At 35.9% G+C, this 24,255-nt stretch overlaps 1 protein-coding gene across 1 annotated transcript; it reads left to right on the top strand.

The window, feature by feature from the left end:
- Positions 1 to 15,875: 15,875 nt before the first annotated feature.
- Positions 15,876 to 17,936, top strand: LOC139437994 (actin-binding protein WASF1-like). Its single transcript, XM_071212971.1, has one exon. The coding sequence runs from the start codon at positions 15,876 to 15,878 to the stop codon at positions 17,934 to 17,936; it is 2,061 nt and encodes a 686-aa protein (XP_071069072.1).
- The last annotated feature ends 6,319 nt before the right edge of the window (positions 17,937 to 24,255 follow it).

Genomic DNA, 24,255 nt, shown 5'->3' on the forward strand with positions numbered 1-24,255 from the left:
AAAAAACAGACAAGGCCTCAAGCAAGGAGTCAACCAAATATTAAGAAAAATCAGACTTCACTCTTAAGGCCCTGTGGAGCTTTTCAGGTTGCTATTGTGTTTCAGTCAATTACCTTGAAATTTCTCAGTGCAGATTTTGAAGTATTTTTTAGTGAGTAAACTAAGTTAAATTATGTAACAAAGGTAATTTTTTTTTGGAAAAATAAGAGACTCAAGGGAACCTAATACAAGGATAATGTCTATGCTTTCTCTGTCCCAAAGTATCAGCTAGATGTTCAACATTCCAGTGGGTCCCTACTCTAAGAGGAGCCAGGAAATGAACAAGAGAACTTGCACATTCAAGGCTAAAATAAAACTCCTTCACTGAGCCAAACCTTCCATCCAGGTTTACCTGCTCACAAAATAGTCCCCTTCCCCAGGGCAGGATCAACTCTTTGCAATTTAATAAACTGATTAGGAATCTACCCTTCCCCCTTTCTCCCTTCCTCACTTTCCTCTCTTCCAGGTCAGCAGGAAGCCTTGTAGGTGCACCCCTCCAAAGTTCATATGGGACCCTGGCGAACCAAGTCATCACAGAAAACAGAAAATAATGACTCTTAGTCTTTTTGAGAGAGAGCCACCCACACCTTGCCAGTGACCCTAAATATGCTCTTTTAAGCCTACCAACCAATTCCTTCTGTCCCTCTCCCTTAGGTTTGTTGCACAGGACTAGTTCATTGCCTGGCTTCACCTTCTCCCAGACCAATTTTACCTATCCCAGGGTGATTAGGTAAATCTGACTGCCTCAGTGGAGTCACCTCTCCCCTCCTCCTGGTTTCTCCTCAAGCCAACTGGTATGCTCATCAAAGCTAAAAAATGGGGCTTAGACAATTGAACATACACTTGTGGGACTCCTCTCCATCCTTCATCATAACCTCCCACTCTTGGAGTTTTTCTCCTCCAGGTGTATGGCTGGCAAGGTTGGGGGCAATGCCACAGCTTTCTGCTCTGAGGGAGGGGCTTAGCCAGCCCACATCTCCAACCTCAAGCACCAGACACTCACAGTTTTAACTTGAACGGTCACTCTTTTTGTCATGTTCACTCCACATTGATGTCCTAAAGCTTCCTGCATTGTGGGCTCCCATAACAGCTCACTCAGACAGGATTTTGCTCCCAATTGGCCATTTATTTATAGGAGAGATGATGTGGATGCATTTAATCCAAAATCATCTTGCTCCACCTCTGTCCTAAATATCATTTTGATGTCAATTCTACCCAAACTGATTTACAGATTCAATGCAATCACAATAAAAATCACAATAGCATTTTTTGCAGAAGTGGAAAACCAATTATCAAATTTATTTAGAAGGTTAAGTGGCCCTGATTAGCCAAAAAGATCTAGTAAAAGAAGAACAAACTTTGAGGACTCTCACATCCAGACTTTAAGTCATATTACTTAGCTATTGTGGTAAAACCTGGCAAAAAGACAGACACAATGACAAGTGGTATTGAATGAAGAACTCAGAAATTGACTCTCACACCAACAGTCAAGTGACTTATGACAAGCAGTCAAGCCCTCCCAGCTTAGCCAGAACAATCTATTTTTAAAAAATGATACAGGGAGAACAGAATATTAATAGCCAAATGAAAGAAAGAAGACCCCTATTGCTGTGCTAGCTCAGCAGTTGACTACCTCGAAGGGAAGATGGCACAGAACTTTAAAAAATAAAGGACAGAGAGAAAGACACAAGAAAGGAAATAAAGATGGGAAAAGGGGAATCCCAGATTCCCAAACTGAGACCCCCAACCCTAGTTTCCACATCGTATTTATTTAGGAACTAATAAGCAGCTGTTTGTTATTTACAATAATAAGGAATGGCTGCAACATTTACAATAATAAGGAACAGGTCATACAAAGTTCAAACACTTACTCACACAAACATTTTCTCATGCTGATCAGATGGTGTTCTGTCTAGTCAATGCCTGGTGTTCCTAAGCCTGCACTTTTTGTATGCATTATGGAAACCTTTCAACTTCTACCCATGTTCCTACTATTTTACCACAACATTTCCCCCTTTTTGTTTTTGCATAGCAGTGATGACAGATTTGGTGATTTCTTGCTGTTTCATACCCTGGAAGGTTTGTTTCATGCATCTAAGAAATAAATTATTTGCACACTGGACTTCTCAGCTTGTCTGATTTAGGTAAAGTTTTCTGATCATGAAAACATATGGATTATGGACACAGGACTGAATATGGAAAGAGAAATTGTTATACATGTAAAATGATAAAGAATAATTATTGGAATATTGATAGTAGCTTTCCCATATATGAATGGACCCTAAAATGAAGGAAACTTTCTATAATGTTGGGAAAAAAATGGGACTATCTCCATCCCATGTACTTTGCATAAATAGTATAGAGGAAAATTATATGTGCATGCTATTAAAGTTAAGTTGCTTTAAAATTTAATTATAATTGTTATTCATTTAGGCTGTTACAATTTAACCCCATGGTAATCACAAAGAAACTAGGTATAAAATACATCCAGAGAGAAATGAGAAGGCACTCAATGTGGTAAACACAAAAAATCAAATTAATATAGAGTAGGCATTAGCAGAAGTGAGGCACAGAAAAGGTATAAGACTCACAAAGAAAATATAGCAAAACTTCACAAGAAACTCCTGTACCATCAGTAGTGACTTTAAATGTGAATGGATTAAATTCTTCATTCAAAAGGCAGAGATAAGCACAATAGATAAAAAAGAATGATTCAACTGTATGCTGTCTGCATAAGACATACCATAAATTCAAAGATATTAGTAGGTTGATGATGAAAGGGTGGAAAACTATATACCATGCAAATGGTAACCAAAAGAGAGCTCGGACTTTAAGTAAAAAAAAAATAGTTATGAGGAGGAAAGATGGCATTATATACTGATAAAGGGGAGAATTAAATAGAAAAATGTAACAATTCTAAATACATATGCAACTACCAGCAGAATTCTAAATGATTTGAAGCAAATACAAACAGATTTGAAGGGAGAAATCAACAGTTCTGAATTAATAGTGGTATGCTTTCACACGCCAGTTTCAATAATGGATAGAATATCTTGTGATAAGATCAATAAGGAAGTATAGACCTTGATTGATACTATGAATCATCTAGACCTAACAGACATATAGAACAATTTGCCCAGGAAAAACAGAATACACACTCTTTTCAAGGGCACATGGATCATTCTCCAAGATAGACCATATGTGGGGTCACAAAAAAAAGTCTCAATAAATTTGAAAACATTGAAATCATACAATGTATATTCTTTGACCACAACAGAATAAAGGCAGAATTCAATAACAAAGGTAAAAATGGAAAATTCACAAATATGTGGAAATTAAGCAACATAGTCTTAAACAATCAGTGGGTTAAAGCAGGGGTTCTAACAAGGCATCATGAGCTTGAATCAAAGTAAAGAAAAACATTATTCTTGTGGTGACGTGTTGGTGTAGGTGTGATATATTTATTACATACTATACAGTACAGTGTGGACTTAGTAAGGAGTCTGTGGATGTCACCTGACTGGCAAAGTGGTTGGTGGAACAAAAAAGTTTAAGAATTCCTGGGGGCATTTTCAAGATATTGGAATTGCCTGCCCTGAATGATGTTGCAATGACAGATACAGGTCATTATATATCTTGTCATAACTTAAAAAAAACTGTGTGGGAGGGAGTTTAAACTATAAGGTAAACTATAATCCACGCTTACTGTTAATGTTCCTACATGTTTCTATCAATTTTAACAAATATACCACCCTAATGAAAAATGTTAATGTGGGAAAGTGTGAGAGAGGTAAGGAATGGGTCATATGGGAACACTCTACATTTTCTATAAAACATTTATGCAATCTAAGTATCTTTAAAAATAAATTTAAAAAGTAAGAAAAAAACATAGAGAAATGCAAGGAAGCATCCCTACACCGCTGTCATATCCCTTCACTGCACAACTATTCACATCTTATCATAGATTTTGCCTGTCGTTCATTAGGCTCATCCAGGACAGCTAACAAGGAGGTAAGAATGGACAACCACCACACCAAGGAACTGAGAGAGCCTACAACTGCAAGCAAGAAAGTCCCATCCATCAGCCATATTGGAATAATGCCTACTCTTAATTAGAGATAGAGTAAGCATCACCCTTCCAGAGTGGACTAGAGTGGACTTACTGTTATTCTACCCTAGAATTATTGTGATTCTAGCAATGGAAGAAAGTATATTACTGGTTAGGAAAAAGTGGCCACGGGAGTTGCTGAAGGCAAGGAGAAAGAAAAAGAGGTGTAAGATTGGGGCAGTTTCAGGACTTGGGATTGTCCTGAATGACATTGCAAAGACAGATAAGGACATTATATATCCTGTCATAACGCACTGAATGAAGTGGGAGAGAGTGTAAACTACAATGTAAACTATAACCCACACTGAGTGGCAATGTTCCAAAATGTGTTCATCAATGACAATGAATGTACCATACTAATGAAAGAAGTTGTTAATGTGGGAAAAGTGGGGGGTGTAGGAAGTGAGTCATATGGGAATACCCTGTTGTCGTTTTTTGTTTTGTTTTTGTAATAGATACCTTTATTGTTTTTTTTTTCCTATTTATAACATTTTACTTTTTATTATTTTTGGGTCTCTTTTTAGTTGTCTTTTTTTCTAAGGATACATAGATCATAAACAATGTTACATTAAAAAATATGAGGTTCCCATATACCTCAAACTCCACACCCCCACTACTCCTACATCAACAACATCTTCCATCATTGTGGCACATTTATTGCACTTGGTAAATACATTTTGGAGCATTGCTGTAACCCATGGGTTATAGTTTACATTGTAGTTTACACTCCCCCAGTCCATTCAGTGGGTTATGGAAGGATATATAATGTCCAGCATCTGTCCCTGCAATTTCATTTAGAAAAACTTCAAGTCCCAAAAATGCCCCCACATCACTTTTTAATATAACATTCTATGTAATCTATGTATCTTTTAAAAATAAATAAAAATATATTTAAAAAAAGAAATGCAGTCAGCATAGTTGTTACTTTCAGATAGAAGGAGGTGCTTTCACTGAGAGGCATCAATGGAGGTGTTTCTAGGATGATTGCCAATGATCTATATGTTAAAATGAGTAATGGTTATGAGGCTGTTTGCCTTATGATCATTCATTAAGCTATATATTTGTTTTGTGTGGCTTTCATATCTTTGTTTTATTTCACAATATAAGACAAAAAAAATTAAAATAACTTATTCAATGAAGACTGCTTCTGTCTTTTTTCCTGAATTCCTCAAAAATGTAAAATTGTTTGGTCATTCCATAAATTCACATTTCTGCTTTTCAAAAAAAAAAAGGAAATGCTGGGTTAAAGTATTGAAATCAGAAGTGAAATTATGAAATATCTTGAGGTGAATGAAAATGAAAACAGAAAGTATGCCAAAGCTTATGGGATACAATGAAGGCAGTGCTGAGAGGGAAATTTATAGCTGTAAAATCTCACATTATAAAAGACAAATGTTTCAAATCTTAGACTTAATATAATTCCTGAAATAACGAGAAAAAGAAGAGCAAACTAACCTAAAGCAAGTCAAATGAAGAAAAAAAGGAAATAGAAAAGAAAAAAAACACAAAAACTAGAAAAAAATAAAAAATTACTTCTTTGAAAAGTACAATAAAATTGATAAAATTTTTCTAGACTACTAAAAAGGAGAGGATACAAACAGAAAAATCAGAAACGTAATGGGGACATTACTATCAACCCCACTGAAATAATAGGAATATAAAAAGATTTTATGAACAATTGTATACCAATAAATTAGATTATCTTAAGTAAATGGAAAAATTCTTAGAAAAACAAAAAGCACCCACCTTGATTCTAGAAGAGATAGAAGACATCTACAAAGTAATGATTGGTAAAGGAATTAAATCAGTAGTAAAAAACTTCCCACCGATGAAAATCCCATTATCAGGTGGCTTCACAGGGGAATTCTAACAAACACTTCAAGAGGAGTTAACTCTAACTCTGCTCAAACTCTTTTCAAAATTTTAAAAGGATGGGACATTCCCTAACTCATTCTATGATGACAAACTCACCTGATACCAAAGTCAGACAAAGAAAACACAATAAAAGAAAACTACACACCAATATGATATGAAAATTGATGCAAAAATCCTGAACAAAATACCAGCATACTGAATCCTACAGCAAGTTAAGATAATTATATACCATTATCACATGAGATTTATTCCAGGTAAGTAAGGGTGTTTCACCATAAGAAGATAAAATAACATATTATACCACATTATCAGAAAGGAGGAAAATGCTCACATAGTTATCTCAATATACAGAAAAGTCATTTGACAGAATGCAACACAACTTTCTTCATAAAAACACTTCAAACACTAGGAATAGAAGGAAACTTACTCAACATAATAAAAAGTATATAAGCAAGTCCACAGCTAACATCCTACTTAACAGTGAAAAACTGAAGGCTTTGCCTCTAAGATCCATAATAAGATTAGGATTCCCACTGTCACCACTGCTATTTAACATTGTATTAGAAGTTATTGCCAGAGCAATTAGGAAAGAAAAAGAAATAAAAGTCACCCAAACTGAAAAGAAAGAAATAATAATTTCCCTATTTGCAGATGATTGATGCTATATTGTAAAAATCCTGAAATATCTGCAGCAAAGCTTATAGAGCTAATAAATGAATTCAGCATTGTAGTAGGGTACAAGGACAACACCAAAAATCAGTAATCTTTCTATACACAAGCAATGAACAATTGGAAGGTGAATATTTTAAAAATTCCATTCATCATAGCATCTAAAAAAACCAAATATCTAGGAATAAATCTTTAAACAACATTTTAAAGAACTTGTAGAAATTAAAGAAAGTTCAAATAAATAGCATAACACTTCATCTTCATGGACTGGAAGACTAAGTATCATTAAGGTGTCAATACCACCCATAGCAATTTATAGATTAAGTGCAATCCCAATTAAAATTCCAAGAACCTTCTTTGCAGAAATGAAAATTCAAATAATAATTTTATATAGAAGGTTATGTGGACCCAAATAGCTAAAGACATTCTCAAAAAGAATGAAGTTGGAGGATTCACACTTCCCAATCCTCAAACTTACTGCAAAGCCACAGTAATCAAAAGAGCATTGTACTGGCACAAGGACAGACATATACACCAATATAATCAAAGTAAGAGCTCAGAAATCAACCCTAATATTTATGGTCAAGTGATTTTTTTTCTACCAGACTTTTTTTTTAAGATTTCTTTTTATTTATTTATCACCACCATTTGCCATTTGCTTGCTGTGTCCATTCACTGTGTGTTCTTCCATGTCTGTTTGTCTCCCTTTGTTGCATCATCTTGCTGCATGAGCTCTCTGCAAGCATGAGCCATCAGCTCTCTGTGGGCAAAGGCCATTAGCTCTTAGCAGGCACAGGCTGTCAGCTCTCTGCTGGTGCAGACCAGCTTGACTTCACAAGGAGGCCCTGGGAAGTGAACCCAGGGCTTCCCATATGATAGATGGGAGCCCAATTTGTTGAGCCATACCCCTTTCCCTGGCAAAATGATTTTTGACAACTGGGTAAAGACCACTTAATTGGTAAAGAATAGTCACTTCAACAAGTGGTGCTGGGAAAACTGGATCTCTGTTGTCAAAAAAAGACATAGGACCCTACCTCACACCATATATAAAAACTAACTCAAAATGGATCAAAGATGTAAATATAAGAGCCAATGCTATCAAATGTCCAGAAGAAAACATGGGGAGAATCTTCAGTACCTTGTGTTAGACAACATTTTCTTTGACTTTACATCCAAAGCACAAGCAACAAAAGAATAAAATAGATAAATGTGACCTTATCAAAATTAAAAACTTTTGCAAATCAAAGGATTTTATCATGATAGTGAAGCGAAGAGCTACACAGTTGGAAAAATATTTGTAAGCCACTCACAATTAAGCCATGAACTTTAGTTTAGAGTACAATTATAAAAATGTGCTATCATCAATTGTAGTAAATCTTTTTTTAAAGAATTATATAAAAAAAGAATTATTATCTATTTATTTCTCTCCCCTTCCCTATCCCCACACTGCTCTCTGTGTCCATTAGCTGTGTGTTCTACTGTGTCTGCTTATAATCCTGTCAGTGGCAATGGGAATCTGTGTCTCTTTTTTGTTGCATCATCTTGCTGCGTCAGCTCTCCATGTGTGTGGTGCCACTCCTGGACAGGCTGCACTTTTATTTCATGCTGTGCAGCTCTCCTTATGGGGCACGCTCCTTGCACGTGAGGCTTTCCTAAGTGGGGGACACCCCTGCATAGCATGGCATTCCTTGCACACATCAGCACTGTGTGTGGGCCAGCTCATCACATGGGTCAGAAGGCCCTGGGTTTGAACCCTAGACCTCCCATATGGTAGGCAGACACTCTATCCTTTGAGCCAAATCCACTTCCCAATTGTAGCAAATCTTATACACCAATGCAAGATGTTGGTGGTGGAATGGCGCATGGGACTCACGTATTTTATAGTTCTGTAAAGCCACAATTTCTCTAATAAAAAATTATAAATGAAAAGTAATTGTGGAGTTTGATACGTTTGTGAATTCCAAAAATAGATATTGGATTATGTTTGTAATCTGATCTGTACCTGGGCATGATAAGTTATGATTAGGGCTTTGATTGGGCCATGTCATTAGGGCCATCAAGGGGTGGGGACTCACAGATAAAAGATATAGCAAAAGACAGAGTTGACGATTTTTGATGTTGGAGTTTGATGCTGAAGTCTTAAGCTGGAGCCTCAGGAAGTAAGCTCATAGAGGAGAGAGAAGCAAGCCCCAGAAAGAAAGGAACCCTGAACCCAGAGAAAAGCCTAAGGAAAGGAGGAAACCAGGAAGCCTGAACCTTCATGGACATTGGCAGACATATTGCTCCCACCTGTGGAAACAGACTTTGGTGACGGAAGTAATGTATGTTTTATGGCCTGGTATCTGTAAGCTCCTACCCCAAATAAATACCCTTTATAAAAACCAACTAATTTCTGGTATTTCACATCCGCACCCCTTTGGCTGACTAATACGGTAATATTTTTAAAAGGCAAATGGGAAGGGCATCAAAGCAGTCCACAACAAAAATAATAATTAAACATAAAAAAGCCCATATTGGAAAAATGAGGAACAAAATAGTTTTACAATATAGAGAAAAAAATAACAAAATGGCAGAAATACGTCCTTATTTATGCTAATCACATTAAATGTAAATGGTTTAAACTCTCTTATTAAAATACAGAGACTCACAGATTGGATTTAAAAAGTGGCATTATCATAGCAGATCATGCCTATGAGAGACTTACTTTAGATTTGAAAATACATAGGTTACAGGAAACGGATTTGGCCCAGGGGTTAGGGCATCCGTCTACCACATGGGAGGTCCATGGTTCAAACCCCAGGTCTCCTTGACCCATGTAGAGCTGGCCAGTGCGCAGTGCTGATGCGCGCAAGGAGTGCCGTGCCACGCAGGGGTGTCCCCCATGTAGGGGAGCCCCACGCACAAGGAGTGCACCCCATAAGGAGAGCTGCCCAGCACAAAAGAAAGTGCAGCCTGCCCAGGAATGGTGCTGCACACACGGAGAGCTGACACAACAAGATAATGCAACAAAAAGAGACACAGATCCCCGTGCAGTTGACAACAACAGAAGCAGACAAAGAAATGAGTTGCAGTAAATAGACACAGAGAACAGACAACTGGGGTGGGGGGGAGAGGGGAGAGAAATAAATAAATAAATCTTAAAAAAAAAAGAAAATACATAGGTTAAAAGTGACAAATTTGAGGAAACGGACTTTGGCCCAGTGGTTAGGGCGTCCGTCTACCACATGGGAGGTCCGCGGTTCAAACCCCGGGCCTCCTTGACCCGTGTGGAGCTGGCCCACGCGCAGTGCTGATGCGCGCAAGGAGTGCCGTGCCACGCAAGGGTGTCCCCCGCGTGGGGGAGCCCCACACGCAAGGAGTGCGCCCGTGAGGAGAGCCGCCCAGCGTGAAAGAAAGAGCAGCCTGCCGAGGAATGGCGCTGCCCACACTTCCCGGGCCGCTGACGACAACAGAAGCGGACAAAGAAACAAGACACAGCAAATAGACACCAAGAACAGATCCCCCCCGGGGGGGGGGGGGGGGGAGAGAATTAAATAAATAAATAAATCTTTAAAAAAAAAAAAAAAAAAAAAAAAGTGACAAATTTGAAAAAGATATCCCAAGGAAATAATAAAGGAAAGAAAGAAGGATGCCTTTATCATTTTCAGATAATGGAGATTTTTAAAGTAAAAAACCTTTGCAAGGTACAAGGAAAAGACTTATATTATGATAAAAGGGTGAATTCATCAAGAAGATATAATTTTAAATGTATATGAAGCAAACCCCAAACAGAGACAAAAATGTATGAAGCAAATATTAGTAATATTTAAGGGAGAAATGATACTACAATAATAATTGAAGATTTCAATGCAGAACTTTCATAATGGATCATACATATAGACAGAAGATGAATAAGGAAATGAGGACTTGAACTCTATAAACCAACTATACTAATAGACATATATAGACTACTTCACCCAGTAACAGCAGAGTTCACATTACTGTTAAGTGCACATGGAACATTCTCAAGGATAAACAAGTTATGTTACAAATCTTAATAAATATAAAAAGCTTAAAATTATATGAAATATCTTCTCTGACTGCAATGGAATGAAGCTCAAATTCCATAACAGAAGGAAAAATGGAGAATTACCAAATATGTGGAAATTTAACACATTCTTAAATAACCAATTGGTCGAAGAAAATTTCAAAAAATCATATAGAAAACAGTTTGATAAGTATTTAAACCAGGGTTTCTTAACCCTTTTTGTTCCATGGAACCCTTTGCCAGTCAGGTGAAATCCATGGATCCCTTACTGAGTCCACACTATACTGTGTATTATTTAATAAATATATCACACCTGCACCAACATGTCCTCTGAAGGATAATGTTTTTAGAATATCAATTCAAGTTCATGGACCACTTGTTAAGAACCCCTGACTTAAACAAAGTAACAACATAATAGAACTCTTAGGATGTAGTTAAAGTAGTGCTTAGAGGAAAATTTCCAATCAGTAAGATAAATTTCCTTCATGAGAAAAGCAAATTGAACACAAAGTAACAGAAGGTGTGAAAATATTAGAATGGAAATAAATGGTATAGAGAAAAGAAAACATTAGACCAAATCAATGAAACCAAAGCTGGTTCTTTGAAAAGATCAACAAAATTGTCAAACATTTTGCAAGACTCAGCAAGAATATGAAAGATGACATAAATTAATAAACTTTGGATAACTTTGCAGTGCTGATAGTCATGCCTCCAACACAAGATTCTATGAACCTTGACATATAACCCTAAAAGGTTAATGTTAGCTGTCACAAAAGTCATATACAGCATCCTGTATATGACTTGGTGTCACAAATAAAATATTCATATATTGTGTATTCCAATGGTTTACACTCAGTTGCAGAGTCAGAAAGGGAAGATTTCAAAATATATTATAATTGACATAAAGATAGTAGTTGCCAGGGATTCATAAGGGATGGGAGAATGAATGGGTGGGACAGGGCATATTGGAAATGGTGAGATTATTCTGTATAATATTGCAAAGACAGACATTACATTATGCATTTGTCAAGGCCTGTGGAACTGCACTGCCTTAAGTGTAAATGGTTTGTAAACTATAGATTTTGGTTAGAGGCAACACTTCAGTATTGTGGTTCATCAACTGTGACAAATGTATTACACTAATCTAAGATGTCACTAATAGGGGTGATTATGTATGTGGGTGCAAGGGGGCTTATATGAGAATTCCCTATACTTTTGGTATAATTTTTCTGTAAATGTAAATCTAAAACTTCTCTAAAAATAAAGTTAAATAAAATGTACTATAAGCCACAAATATGATGCAGTGTTTTTAAATCTAATGAAAGCAATGCAATGTAGATTGATTGAATCCAATATTATATTTACATTTTAGTAATGAGTTTAATAGTGCTGTACAAAGAAAGAAACTTGTATTCTCTGTTAGATTGAGGTCACTGCAGGTGATGTAGTTACACGAGTACTTAACCACAGGGAGGATCTTAAGGAAGGCTGGCAGTTATATCTTTGAGACAAGGATGTGCTATGAACAGGACTAGGGTGACTACCACTGGGAACCTCCTTAGAGATCATCTAACTTAATACCCTGTTTGGAAATGCTAAGACCTAGAGAGGAGAAGAAACACATCCAAGGATATTAGAATATGATTTCCAGAGCTGGCCATAGAAGCCAAGTCTCCTGAATTATAATCCAGCTTTCAACTACAAGGTTGCCTCCGCAGAGCACAGGCAAAATTAAGCATTCCTACAAAGAATATAGTCAGTGACATATACTCATACAAACATTTATCCATGACCATACTTATAGTATAAAAAGCAAGATGGAAAAAGATATGGGGATTTCCAAAAGCATGATTACAGTATAGGTTTAGCTACCTTGTATCAATGTACTACCAACACTTTCTCTGTAGGAGTTGCTGCCACTCTCTTGCCAGAGTCAATAGACAAGATAAAGAGCCATTTTTTTTCTGACAGTCATTACCCCTGCCCACTTTACCAGGTCCCAAAGTTAAACTTAATTCTCCTCCCATTAATGAGAATACAACAAGTGTGTAGATTCTGTCCAGGATGTTGGTATGTAAATTAGAAAACTTGGCCATTACTGATGTAGAAATTGTAAAAAAAAATCAATAAAGATGATGACAAGGATGACGACAATCATTAGAAAATAATAGAAACAAAATTCCAGATAAAATAAAAATAATGAGGGAAAAAGTGAGAAATGGGAAGTGTTAGGTGTACAGCTTTTATTGAATGATAGCAGATATAGTTAAAATTCTTAATTTGATAATTGATCAATAACAATTATGTATGTTATTTTAAAATTATAATGACAGCGACTGCTAAAACAAAACAAAGACTGTTTCGTCTAAATTGCAATAGGGAACTATAAAATCATTGATTGTACAGTAAAAAGGAAAATAAAAAAGCCAATGAAATGGTAAATAACACTTAGAAAATAATAAGCTGGCAGAATTAAGACGAACCATATAAATATTGCCAAAATAATCATAAATGTTAAAAGTGTGTTAATTAAAAGAAAAATATCAGATTGGATAAAAATATGACAACTGCATTCTACCTTCAAGAGACACATCTAAAACAGAAAAAGGAAGGCAATAATAATTGCTAATACTTAGTCTGGGTTTACTGTATATAAATTCCCTTCTACGTGCTTTCTATGGAAGAAATCTATTAATTCTTACAGTAGCTCCATGAAGTATTACAATTATTATATGTATTTTACGAATTAAAACTCAGGAACAAAACTGTTAAGAAAACTTTCTCAAGGTTGCAAAGTATTGAGTGGCAGAATATGGATTTTAATCTAAGTCCTCTGATTTCAATACCTATACTCTTACCCACTACATTACACTCCCTCTCAAAGTAAAAATGTAAAAAGTAAAGAATATAAAGAGAAAATAGAAATAACAATGTTAACATTGGACTAAATTGATTTCATAGGAAAAAAGCATTACATAGGATAATAAATTCAATACGTAACACTGTTTTAACTCTTCAATGAAGATGTAACTGTAAGAAACCTAATGAGACAAGCAGTGTCATTAAAATAAAATAAATAAGTATTGGAAAAATATAAGAGAAATTGTTAAAAATAAAAGTGGTCCTTATTGTTTCTACAATCTTTTAGCTTATTTAGATTTTTCTGAATGGATCAATATATCACCTAACATATAAATGGAATAAAATTTATGTTCAGATATCAAGAAAGAGTTTAATATGTAACTCTTAGATGAACTTTATTTGGTTTATTCAGATTCTCACAATCTGTGTTAAGTTTTGCCTATTATATTTCTATTCATATTTTTATTTATTCCATTTTTTCTTTATGCAATTTAACATCATAATATTTGCTACACAGTGATTCATGACACTTAGAAATTCATTATGGATTATACTTATAGTGAAATATTCCTCCTACATTTTGTTTAAAATGTGTATGTCACTTCAAACTTGTCTGACATCAATATTACAACTGCAACATTGTTTTCATTGTTATCCATCTTTTGATTTTCATATTTCTGAGTCTCTTTGTTTGGATATATTTTGTATAATTTGAATTTTGCATTTTCTTCAAGTAATACCACCTCGGAGAGGTATTCTCGACAACCAACTGCTCCCCTCAAACTATTTACTCACTTACCTATCTATATTTTCTTTTAAATCTCTTGCTACCACCTGAAATTATAATAAGTTGATTTTTTACTTTTTTATTTTGTCTCTCACCCAGGGGAATGTAAGCTCCATGAGGGCAGAGACTTTATATGTTTTTTTCATTACTGTATCTATGGTACTTCAAGCACTCCCTGTTACTTTTATTTTATTTTTTAAATGAGTGCCCTTCATTGACAGCTGTTAATAAAAAATGTACTTTTAGTCTAAAAAGATTTTTAGTCTTAATTCTATTATGCAGTTTTCCATTGTTATCTATTTTTAATACTTCTTCAGTTTTCTATCTTTTGCTGCATATTTTGTAATTTGTTTCAAGTCTGTGTTTTCCCTCTGATGGTTTGGAAGATGCATGCTTTTTTGTGTGTTCTATCTAAACTTTCTTGTGAGATTTTTCCATCCAGTCCCATAGCTTTAAATACCATCTACACACTAATACCTACAGTTTCTTTCATCTCCAACCTCAACCTTTCCCCAGAACTCACAAGTATGTTTCTTGCTTCCTTGCATTTCCTCATCCCTTGGCCCTTTAAACATATCTTGAATGAAGCCATTTTTCACCACCTCTATCACTAACACTGTTCTCATATATCCACAATCATCATTTGCCTTGATTATTACCATGTCTTTCTGATTATCTCCCTGATTCTATTCTTAACTCCCTACAAACTACTCATGGCTCATCAGCCAGAATGAGTATTTAAAACATGTTTGTTTCATAAGCTCACAACATTTCCTATGCACTTATTGTTTATGGATGTTCATGTATGAATGATATACTTCAATGAAAAGTTAAAAATCATAAATTGAATTACATGTATATCCGAATTAAGCCCTTCAATGGATTCACATAACCCTCATATTAAAATACAAACTTTTAACCATGTCTTTCAAGTACAACTGTTCAAACCTGAAATCTTATCTCATACAGTTCTCCTAGACAAAGGGTCGGTCCTCTTTCAGGGTCTCATACAGAGAATATGGCGATTCCTGCCTAAGAACATTTGCATTTGTTTTTATGTCTGAGTGAAAATCCCTCTTCTATGTGCAAATCACATAATGTACACTTAATAAACACTGTCTAATAAATGAGAAACATTAAATAAAAGGTTATTTAATAGCATTGTCACTTTATCTTAAGCTGGTCTTTCTCCACTTTTGTGAAGCTAGTCCCAAGAAAGAGCGGATCAGAGGGCGTGGTCACGACTTCAGGCACTGTTGCCTCACGGATGGCGCAAATCGAAGATTCTGACGTAGAGTTCAGTTGCCGGGTTACTGCTCAAAAACTGGATGCACAAGCCTCTCACTCTCAGATCGGAGCGTCTTTTGCCACAGCCAGATGTTGCTAGCAACGCTCAAAAATCAGTGAACCCAGAAGCGTGTTTGAGAAGAGCTGAAGATGTTAAAAAGGGAGTAAGGTTGCGATGCGCTCCCGAACTTTTTTTTTTACATAACTAACACAAATCTAAAATGTCACTAAGTGAAGAGAAAGATGAAGGGCCTCCGAATCAACCAGCGATGCCCAGAAAAATTCAAGATGAGTTAGTTTATGTAATCCAGACTTCGCTAAATAATATTTCCAGACAAGTAAATAATCTAAATAAATATGTTGAAGACCTATTTGAGGAACTATCCAAAAAGGTTGATAAGGTCTTTTACAGACTTAACACTTTACAAGAACGTGTAAACCAGTTAACCAATGGTGTTTCTTATATGGATTCAAAAGAAAAATTTTACTTGCAAGATAGGAAATCAAGAAAGATTTTTCCAAGTACAGCTATTCAAACACATCAGATATACTCCTCCAAGTCATTACCTTTTAAAATGTGTGAAAAATATGATGCTTGTGTACAGGCATCACTTTTTAATATGCCTGCTCCCTCCCACCAATATGATAAAGACGGTTTAGAGACTTTTCCTGGTTCATATTGCTCTGAAATCTGTAAAGAAAAGATTATTCCAGAGAAAAGGGAACAAAAGGGTGGTAAGTGCAAGCAAAAGAAGAAACACTTAGATCATGCCAATGAACCAGATAATGTGCCTCAAAAGCAACTGATGGAAGAAGATACTTTAGTGGAACTTAGCCAATCTGCTTGTGGTGAGGACTTTCATTCATACGTAGATCATCCTGCTCACAGTTCCTCATTTCCCACTTACCCATTTAGTGAAATCAGTATGCTTCTATCGAGAGCTGTAGGAAGAGTATTGTCCAACCCTTTACATCCACCAATGCATGGAGCTGGAGATGTGAAAAATTCACTTACTTATGTCAATTATGGAACTGGCATGGGAGAAGATGTGCAACCCCAACCTCGACCTCATCTTAAAACGCAGGTATTCGTGAGTCCCACAGCACCAATCTCACCACCTCCATTACCACATAATTGGTTATCTCTATTAAGAGCTTCAAAGACAGGAACTCCTCCTTCAATCATACACTCCCCAACTCAGTTTCCATCACCTGTTTTGAAAACTCCAGCAACAGCATCACATTTTTGCCTCCAGACTACTCCCGATGGAGCAGTTCCAAATAAACCACCTCCAGCAGAGGTTTCTCCTCCAGTATCTGAGAATTTTCAATATAATGAATGGGCATCACATCATTTACCCACACAAGGTGAAGAACAGGAGTTGCATCTAACTTTAACCTCTCCAGTAACCTCACCTAGCATTCAATCAAGGACTATAACTGTAGATGTAATGTGTCCTGATTCAGTTGAACAATCTCCAAGATCTTCAATATTCCAACCTGCGAGGTCTTCATTTGCACCATCACCAAGGCTTTCAGCTGCAAAATCTCTAAGATCATCAGTTCCATTAACATCAAGATCTTTGTTTCAACCACCACCCAGATATTTGTTTCCACCATCACCAAGATCTTCAATCACACCATTACCCAGATATTCAATTCCACAATCATCAATAAATTCATTTCCACAATCAGCAACACCCTCATGTCCACAAACATCAGCATCTTCAGTTCTACTAAAACGTCCAGTTGCACAGTCTCCAAGGAGTACAGGTGCCCCATCACCAAGACATGTAGTTGCATGGTCATCAAGATCTCCAGTTGCACAACCATCGAGATCTTCAGTTGCACAATTGTCAAGCCCTTCATTTGCACAATTGTCAAGAGGTTCAGGACATTTGGTTCCACCACAGCCAAGATCTTCCACTTTGAAATCAGCAAAATCTTCCACTCTACAATCACTGTTTTCTTTTGTGCAATCACCATCATCTTGTATTTCAAGCCCTTGGGCTCTGTCAGTGACCCAGTTTTCACCAGCTCCAGTTTGTCCTGGTTTAAACCAATATCCATCAGCTCTACCAATAAACACTAAAGCAAGGAGTGCCCTGATGGAAGCAATAAGAAAAGGAGTTTTACTACGTAAAACTGAAGATCAGTGTGCACTAAAACCCAAAAGGGAGATTCCTAAAATGGAAGCCAGTAGAATCCTGATGCGTCGTAAAGCAATGGGATACACTTCCGGTAAATCAGATAATGAGGCTGATTGGATGGACGAAAAGTAAACAAATAAATAAATCCATCCCAATGAAAATTGTCCCTAATGTCTTATTCTATGATAATTAAGTGATTTCTGATATTTTACGGTTAAAAATTAGTCATCTATTTTCTCCAAGGAAACTCTTAACACAAACTATACGTTAAATATTTTATATTTTCTTAAATAATATAATTTGTTTAAATATACCAAATCTACTAAGTATTGAGCACATAGAGTTTTGAGAGTACTTTTTGAAAATTATTAATCTATTTTAAGGCAATTGATATTGAAATTCTAAGATTATAAAGAATCTTTACTCCTTTCCAACTAATATTAAATCCAAGCTTTCAAACTTCTTGACTCAACTATGTGAGACAATTCAAAAATTTCAACATTCAATTCATTTCTAAAAATCTATCAAACTATTAAAAGAAAGGAAATATAAAAGATATGTAGAATATGTGGGTGAATGTATAGAATATGTGAGTGGAGGAGGACTTCCTAAGACAAAACTAAAACTTAGAATCAAAAAAGTAATAAATAATGTATTGAGTGATAATTTTCTCCATAATACACGCCATAAAAAGCATTAAAACATAAATGACATAAAAGAAAAGATATGGAAAACATATTAAAAGACCAAGAAATTACAAATTTGACATCAATAAAATTCCAAACAATGCAATAGAAAAAGTAGAAATTATTGGATCAGGAAATCCACAGAATAATCAATAAACATGCAAAAAAATTAATCTCACTAGCATGTGACACATGCAATTTCAAGTAAAAAGATACCATATTTTACCCATTAGCTTAGCAAGGTTTTAAAAGACACTATTTTCTAGTGTTGGCTAGATTGTATGAAAAAGAAGATTATTTTCAATTTCTATTAATGTGGATATAAAGTGATATGTAATTTTTGTTAGGCAATTGGACAGTATGTAACAACATGTAAGTATGCTTCCAATTACTAAATAATTTCATTTCTGGGCATCTATCCTAATTGAGAAAAAAAATTTAGATACAAGTTATTTTTCTTATATTATATGCAGTATCAAATAACCAAATAAGCAATAAATAGCATAAATAAGCAATAATAGGGCAATGGTCAAATGAAGTTAAATAACTTCTACAGTCCATGATGCTAAAAAGAATGAAGAATGTCATAAACATTATTTTTCTTAGTTGGAAGGGCAGCTGACCATCAAGTATCATAATTACTTTATGTTTGGGATATTTTGTCATTGTGTCAGATTTTGAGGGTGGTAGGTTCCCATATCCCTCTACAGAATTCTAAAAGTCTATACATACTTGATGTCTTTAAACCTGGGAACAAAAGGTTTAGGGACATACCAAAACATATCAAAATAGAGGTTCTAACCTGGGAGTTAGAATCATGAACAAATGACACAAAGTAGTGGATTCTGTATAGTGGACCCCCTCTAATCTCCCATCAGGAATAACAGACTTACTTTTTCCTGCTCTTGACAGTGATATTGAAAGAAAAGAATGTTTGATCCAAGCTTTCAAAATTGATGCCTCAATTATATGTGTGCACTCAAAAAGTATATATAACTTACAGTTCTGAATATACTTCAAAGGAGAAGAAAAATTAACCTTTCATTTTCTTTTAGGTGGCCTTATTGTCTGGAGTGAATGAGCTGTCTGCAAGAGTTTTTAGTTTCCAAAGGAAATATTCAGAATTAATTACTTCTGTTGAATGATTTTAAAAAATAAGTTTTAATAAATTAATTTGCAAGGTAAAATTAAAGTCATGTGATGAATTGAGCTCACCTATGGAACAGAAGAATGTAAATAGAGAACCAATGTTTGAGCCTGGAGGTATTCTAAAATTTAAAGATAAGGGAGCGAAGGAGGATCCCAATGTAAGAATGAGGAAAAATCACCAAGAAGATACTAGGGTAATCATGAAACCAAGGGACAGGGATGGGTCACGGAGGCCAAATATTTTAAGGAGGGGGCAGTCAACTATATTAAATATTAAAGAGTAGTCTTATTTGACTAAAAATGGAAAAAAAATCCATTGGCTTTGTAGCAAAGAGGTCTATTGACTGTGACAAGAATAATTTCAATAGAGAGGTAGGATGAGATAGTATTGATGTTAAAGTGGTATAAGTTAACGTGTCATGAGGAAGTGGGTAGCCACATTCTCCACTAGCTATGCTGTGAAGAAAACTAGAGAATGTAGTAGTTGGATAAGAATGTGAGGTCATTGGGAGGATAGGAATTTGGAAGCAGTTATGTGTGTGAAAGGTGAGGAAAGGAGGGACAAGAAAGCTCAATCCTCATATCACATGGTAAGAAGTCAATAAACAATGCTTAAAATGGAAACCTCAAGTATCAATGCACAAATGTTATATAGAGATATGGAAAGGAGTATCAAAGTGATAAGCTTATAGAAGCTAATGTGATTGTCTCAGGGGAAAGGGAAATGGGGAAAAGATAAAAATGACTGTTTTTGTAACAACTTTTGTAGAACCATTTCACTTTTTTAGTAGTTTGTTTATATAGCTCTGATAAAAATAGAAAGTCGAAAAAAATTGCATAGAGGAGAAAATTTACTGAAACAACCAAAAAACTTATAAAATCAAAAACAATGTGGGGTTACTTCTGTATCAGATATTAAAATATCTTCCAAATCTATAATTGTTAAAACAATGGGTATAGCACATAATTAGAAATATAAACCAGTAAAACAGAATCAAGAAAACAGAGCCATGTGTATATGGGAATTAAAAATATAATTAAAGTATAATTTACTGCCTATGTGGAAGCAAGGAACATTTCTATAAATAATGTTGGGAAAAAAGAATATAATTTCAAAAATTAATATCTTAAACTTATATCACAATAAATAAATTCAGCATGAATTGGTTCTTTAAGTGCATCAAGCTATTTAAAGAAGAAAATAGAACACATGTAGAATATGTAGGTTAATATGTATAATCTGTAATTTGAAGAGGACTTTCTCAGCAAAAGTACAAAAAACAAAGTGAAAAAAATAACTAATATATATCAACACATGTGATCAATTTTTTTCTATGAAAGATACTATAAAGAGTTAAAAGCCAAGTAACAAGGAGAAAATATGAGAAAAATTATATAAGAAGACAAAATAACATAAAAATTCTTACAAGTCAGTAAGGAAAAGACATTATGATGGAAAATGTATAAATTATTTGAACAGGCATCTCACGGAAAATCAATAAACATTTCAATCACACTAGTGCAAGATAGATGCAAATCCAAACAAAAAAAAATACTGCGCCTTGCCATTTGATTAGCAAAGTTTAAAAAATACCATTATCTAGAGTTGGTTTAAAGTGTAGGATAAAGAGTATTCCCATTTCCTATTAATGGTAATATAAACTGACAAACCTTCTGGTAGGCAATTTGACAGAATCTATCAAAATGTAATTTTACTTCTACTTGACCCTGAAATGACTTTTCTGGGCATTTATCTTAAAATGAGCAGAAAAGGGTAGATACAAAGATATTTGTTTTAGTGATATATTTATTATCTAAAAAGAAAAAGAAGCCAACATAATTATGCAATAATAGGGGAATTGTCAAAGACAGTGCAATGACTTCTAGATTCCATTATGCTAAAAATAAGGAAGTATGTAGTAGATATTTGTCAGCTGTTTTATGAGGGTAGTTGTCTTCCCAGAACTTGAATTCCCTTCCTAGTCTTGAGGGAAATTGCCATTATGCAAGTTTTTTTAGGAAGTAGGGTCCCGTAGCTCCCTACAGCATTCTAAAAGTCCATATATACTTAATTCCATAAATCTGTGTAAATAGGGTTCAGAGTCATGCCTAAACTTATCAAATTAGAGTTCTCACCTGGGACTTCGAATTAGGAGCAAGCAACAAACTATAATGGATTCTGTGATATACTGCCCCAGATTTCCCTTCAGGAATGAAGGACTTACTTCTGTCTGGTACTGGCAGTGATGCTGGCGCTCTTGCAAAGTGCTTTGGCAAAGGAAAGATGTTTTGCCTAAGGTTATAGCTGGTTCTTGAAACATATCACATTCAATGATTGGTCTATGTGGGGTTATAAAGGCCACCACCCCCAAAACATTATAACTTTGCCGGCCATCCCAGTTTCAGAATTCACCATGGGGTATGCTGACGGCTTCACTGAGATAGCATCATACCCAGCTTCTCCCTCTGACCAATATTGCTTACTCTCCTTGCTTTATAAAAGTATTGATCCCAAGAGAATGCCCTAATCAATTTCCTTTTTGCTAATATTCATCTCAGTGTCCACTTCTGGAGGAATCCAATCTGCAACACAAAGAAACTGAAACAGTTTAGAATTCACTCTAAGGAAGAAATGATCTATCTCCAATGGGGAGGTGTTAGTGGCAGTTAAAATATTCAGTGACAACAGTGGCTATTTTTGTGATATGACATTGGCTATGAGACAAGTCACTTACTCCTGTTGAATTTCTCAAGCTTAATTCCAACCTTTTCCATCATTTCTGTGAATGTCATAGTATCTCTCCAATATCCTTTTCTGTTTTAGTAAACCAGAATCAGTTTATAATATTTGCAATCCAATGAGGGCAGACCTATATTTACTGATGTGGAAATATTTTCAAGGTTTATTGTTAAGTGAGAAAAAGCAAATTGCAGTAAAATATATACAGTATAATTCCATTTATATGAAAAGACAAGCAAAGCAATATATCATGGGCATATATATCTGTACATAAAAGTGTTTCAAACTAAACCCACCAAACTTGTTATGATGGTTATTTCTGGAGAAAGAAGTGCAAATAAATGCAAGGGGTGGAAGATAATTAATATTAATGGTTTGTTCATTATTCTTCACTAGTATTTTAAGTTTTACAAGTATATATTCATATTTTACCTGTGTAAATATTGCTCCTTAACTCAGTAAATATTTATTAAGAAATTACTGTAAGCAGCCACTGTGGCTGTTTGGTCAGTTTGGTCAATCATCAAAAATTAGCTGTGGATGGAGGAATACTGATATAGGATGTTATTGACAGGATATATATGGTTGACAGGGCATTATACAGGGCATATGCCCAGGGTATATAGTAATGTCTAGATATACTCATAGTGGAAGCAATTAAAAGCAACAGCTGGGGGGTACTGGGCTCCTGGCCAGGGGGTCACTGTCGTGGACCCTGGGGGAGCAGCGGCAGTCCCCCAGGTGCAACGGCAAGAACCAGGAAGGAAGGAGGGCCCAACAGTGGGTTCCTGATACTAATGGCTATGCTTTTGAGCCTATACACCTGCAATAAGAACAAGGCCTAGAGTAGCACTGTGCCTGGGAGTTTCCTCCTGACAGCCTTCATGTTACTCAAATGTGGCCACTCCAGCGTGGGACAAGACACCCGGGGATGAGCCTCCCTGGTACCGAGGGATCACTACCACATACCAGCTGAAGATGCAACTAGAAAATGGCCTTGAATTAAAGGTTCAATACGGATCAGCAGAATATCCCTGTCTACATATAATAACATGACTTCAAAATGCTGTTTGACCTAATGGATGGGGGAAATGGAAAGGAGAAATGAGATTATAAGGCTATGAGTCTCTAAAAAAGAGTCTGGAGGTTGTCAGAAGGAATGCCCTTATGCACAACTGAGCAGAGTCTAAGAGAAGATAAAGTAGATACAACTCCAGGGATTGGTTCTTTTGAGGGATAAAGAGACCCACGGGTTCTATGGTCATGGCAGATGGGGTTCACTGCCATGGCAGATGGCCCTTCTTTGGAGCTGGTGTTTCTGCGTGATGGAATTGGACTCAGAGGGGATCTCTTTTCACAAGACTTGCATGCTACTTTATTGGAATTGTAGTTGGTGCTGGGGTTTAAGATATATTTAGGGGATTTGAATCTCTGGACTGATAATATGACACCCAGGCCCAGAGCCTCAACAGACTTCAGCTCCTACACTTTGATTTATTGGATTTACCCCACTCAGCTAACATGGAGTTGAAGAAGGTCAACCACCACACCATGGAGCCTAGAGTGTCTACAACTGAAAGCAGGAGGAGTGCATCCAGTATCCATGTGGAATCTAAGCCCCCACTTGACATAGATGTGCAATGGACACAACCAATCCAATGTCCACAGAGAAAATGTGGAATGGGTGTGGGAAGGGTAGCCATGGTGGCTGCTGGGTTTGGGGAATGGGAGGAAGAGATGAGATGTGGAGGCGTTTTCGGGACGCAGAGTTGTCCTGGGTTGTGCTTCACGGACAATTACGGGACATTGTAGATCCCCCCAGGGCCCACTGGATGGAACGTGGGAGAGTGCGGGCTATGATGTGGACCATTGACTA

Source organism: Dasypus novemcinctus, chromosome X, assembly GCF_030445035.2.
Source record: "Dasypus novemcinctus isolate mDasNov1 chromosome X, mDasNov1.1.hap2, whole genome shotgun sequence".
NCBI lineage: Eukaryota > Metazoa > Chordata > Mammalia > Cingulata > Dasypodidae > Dasypus > Dasypus novemcinctus.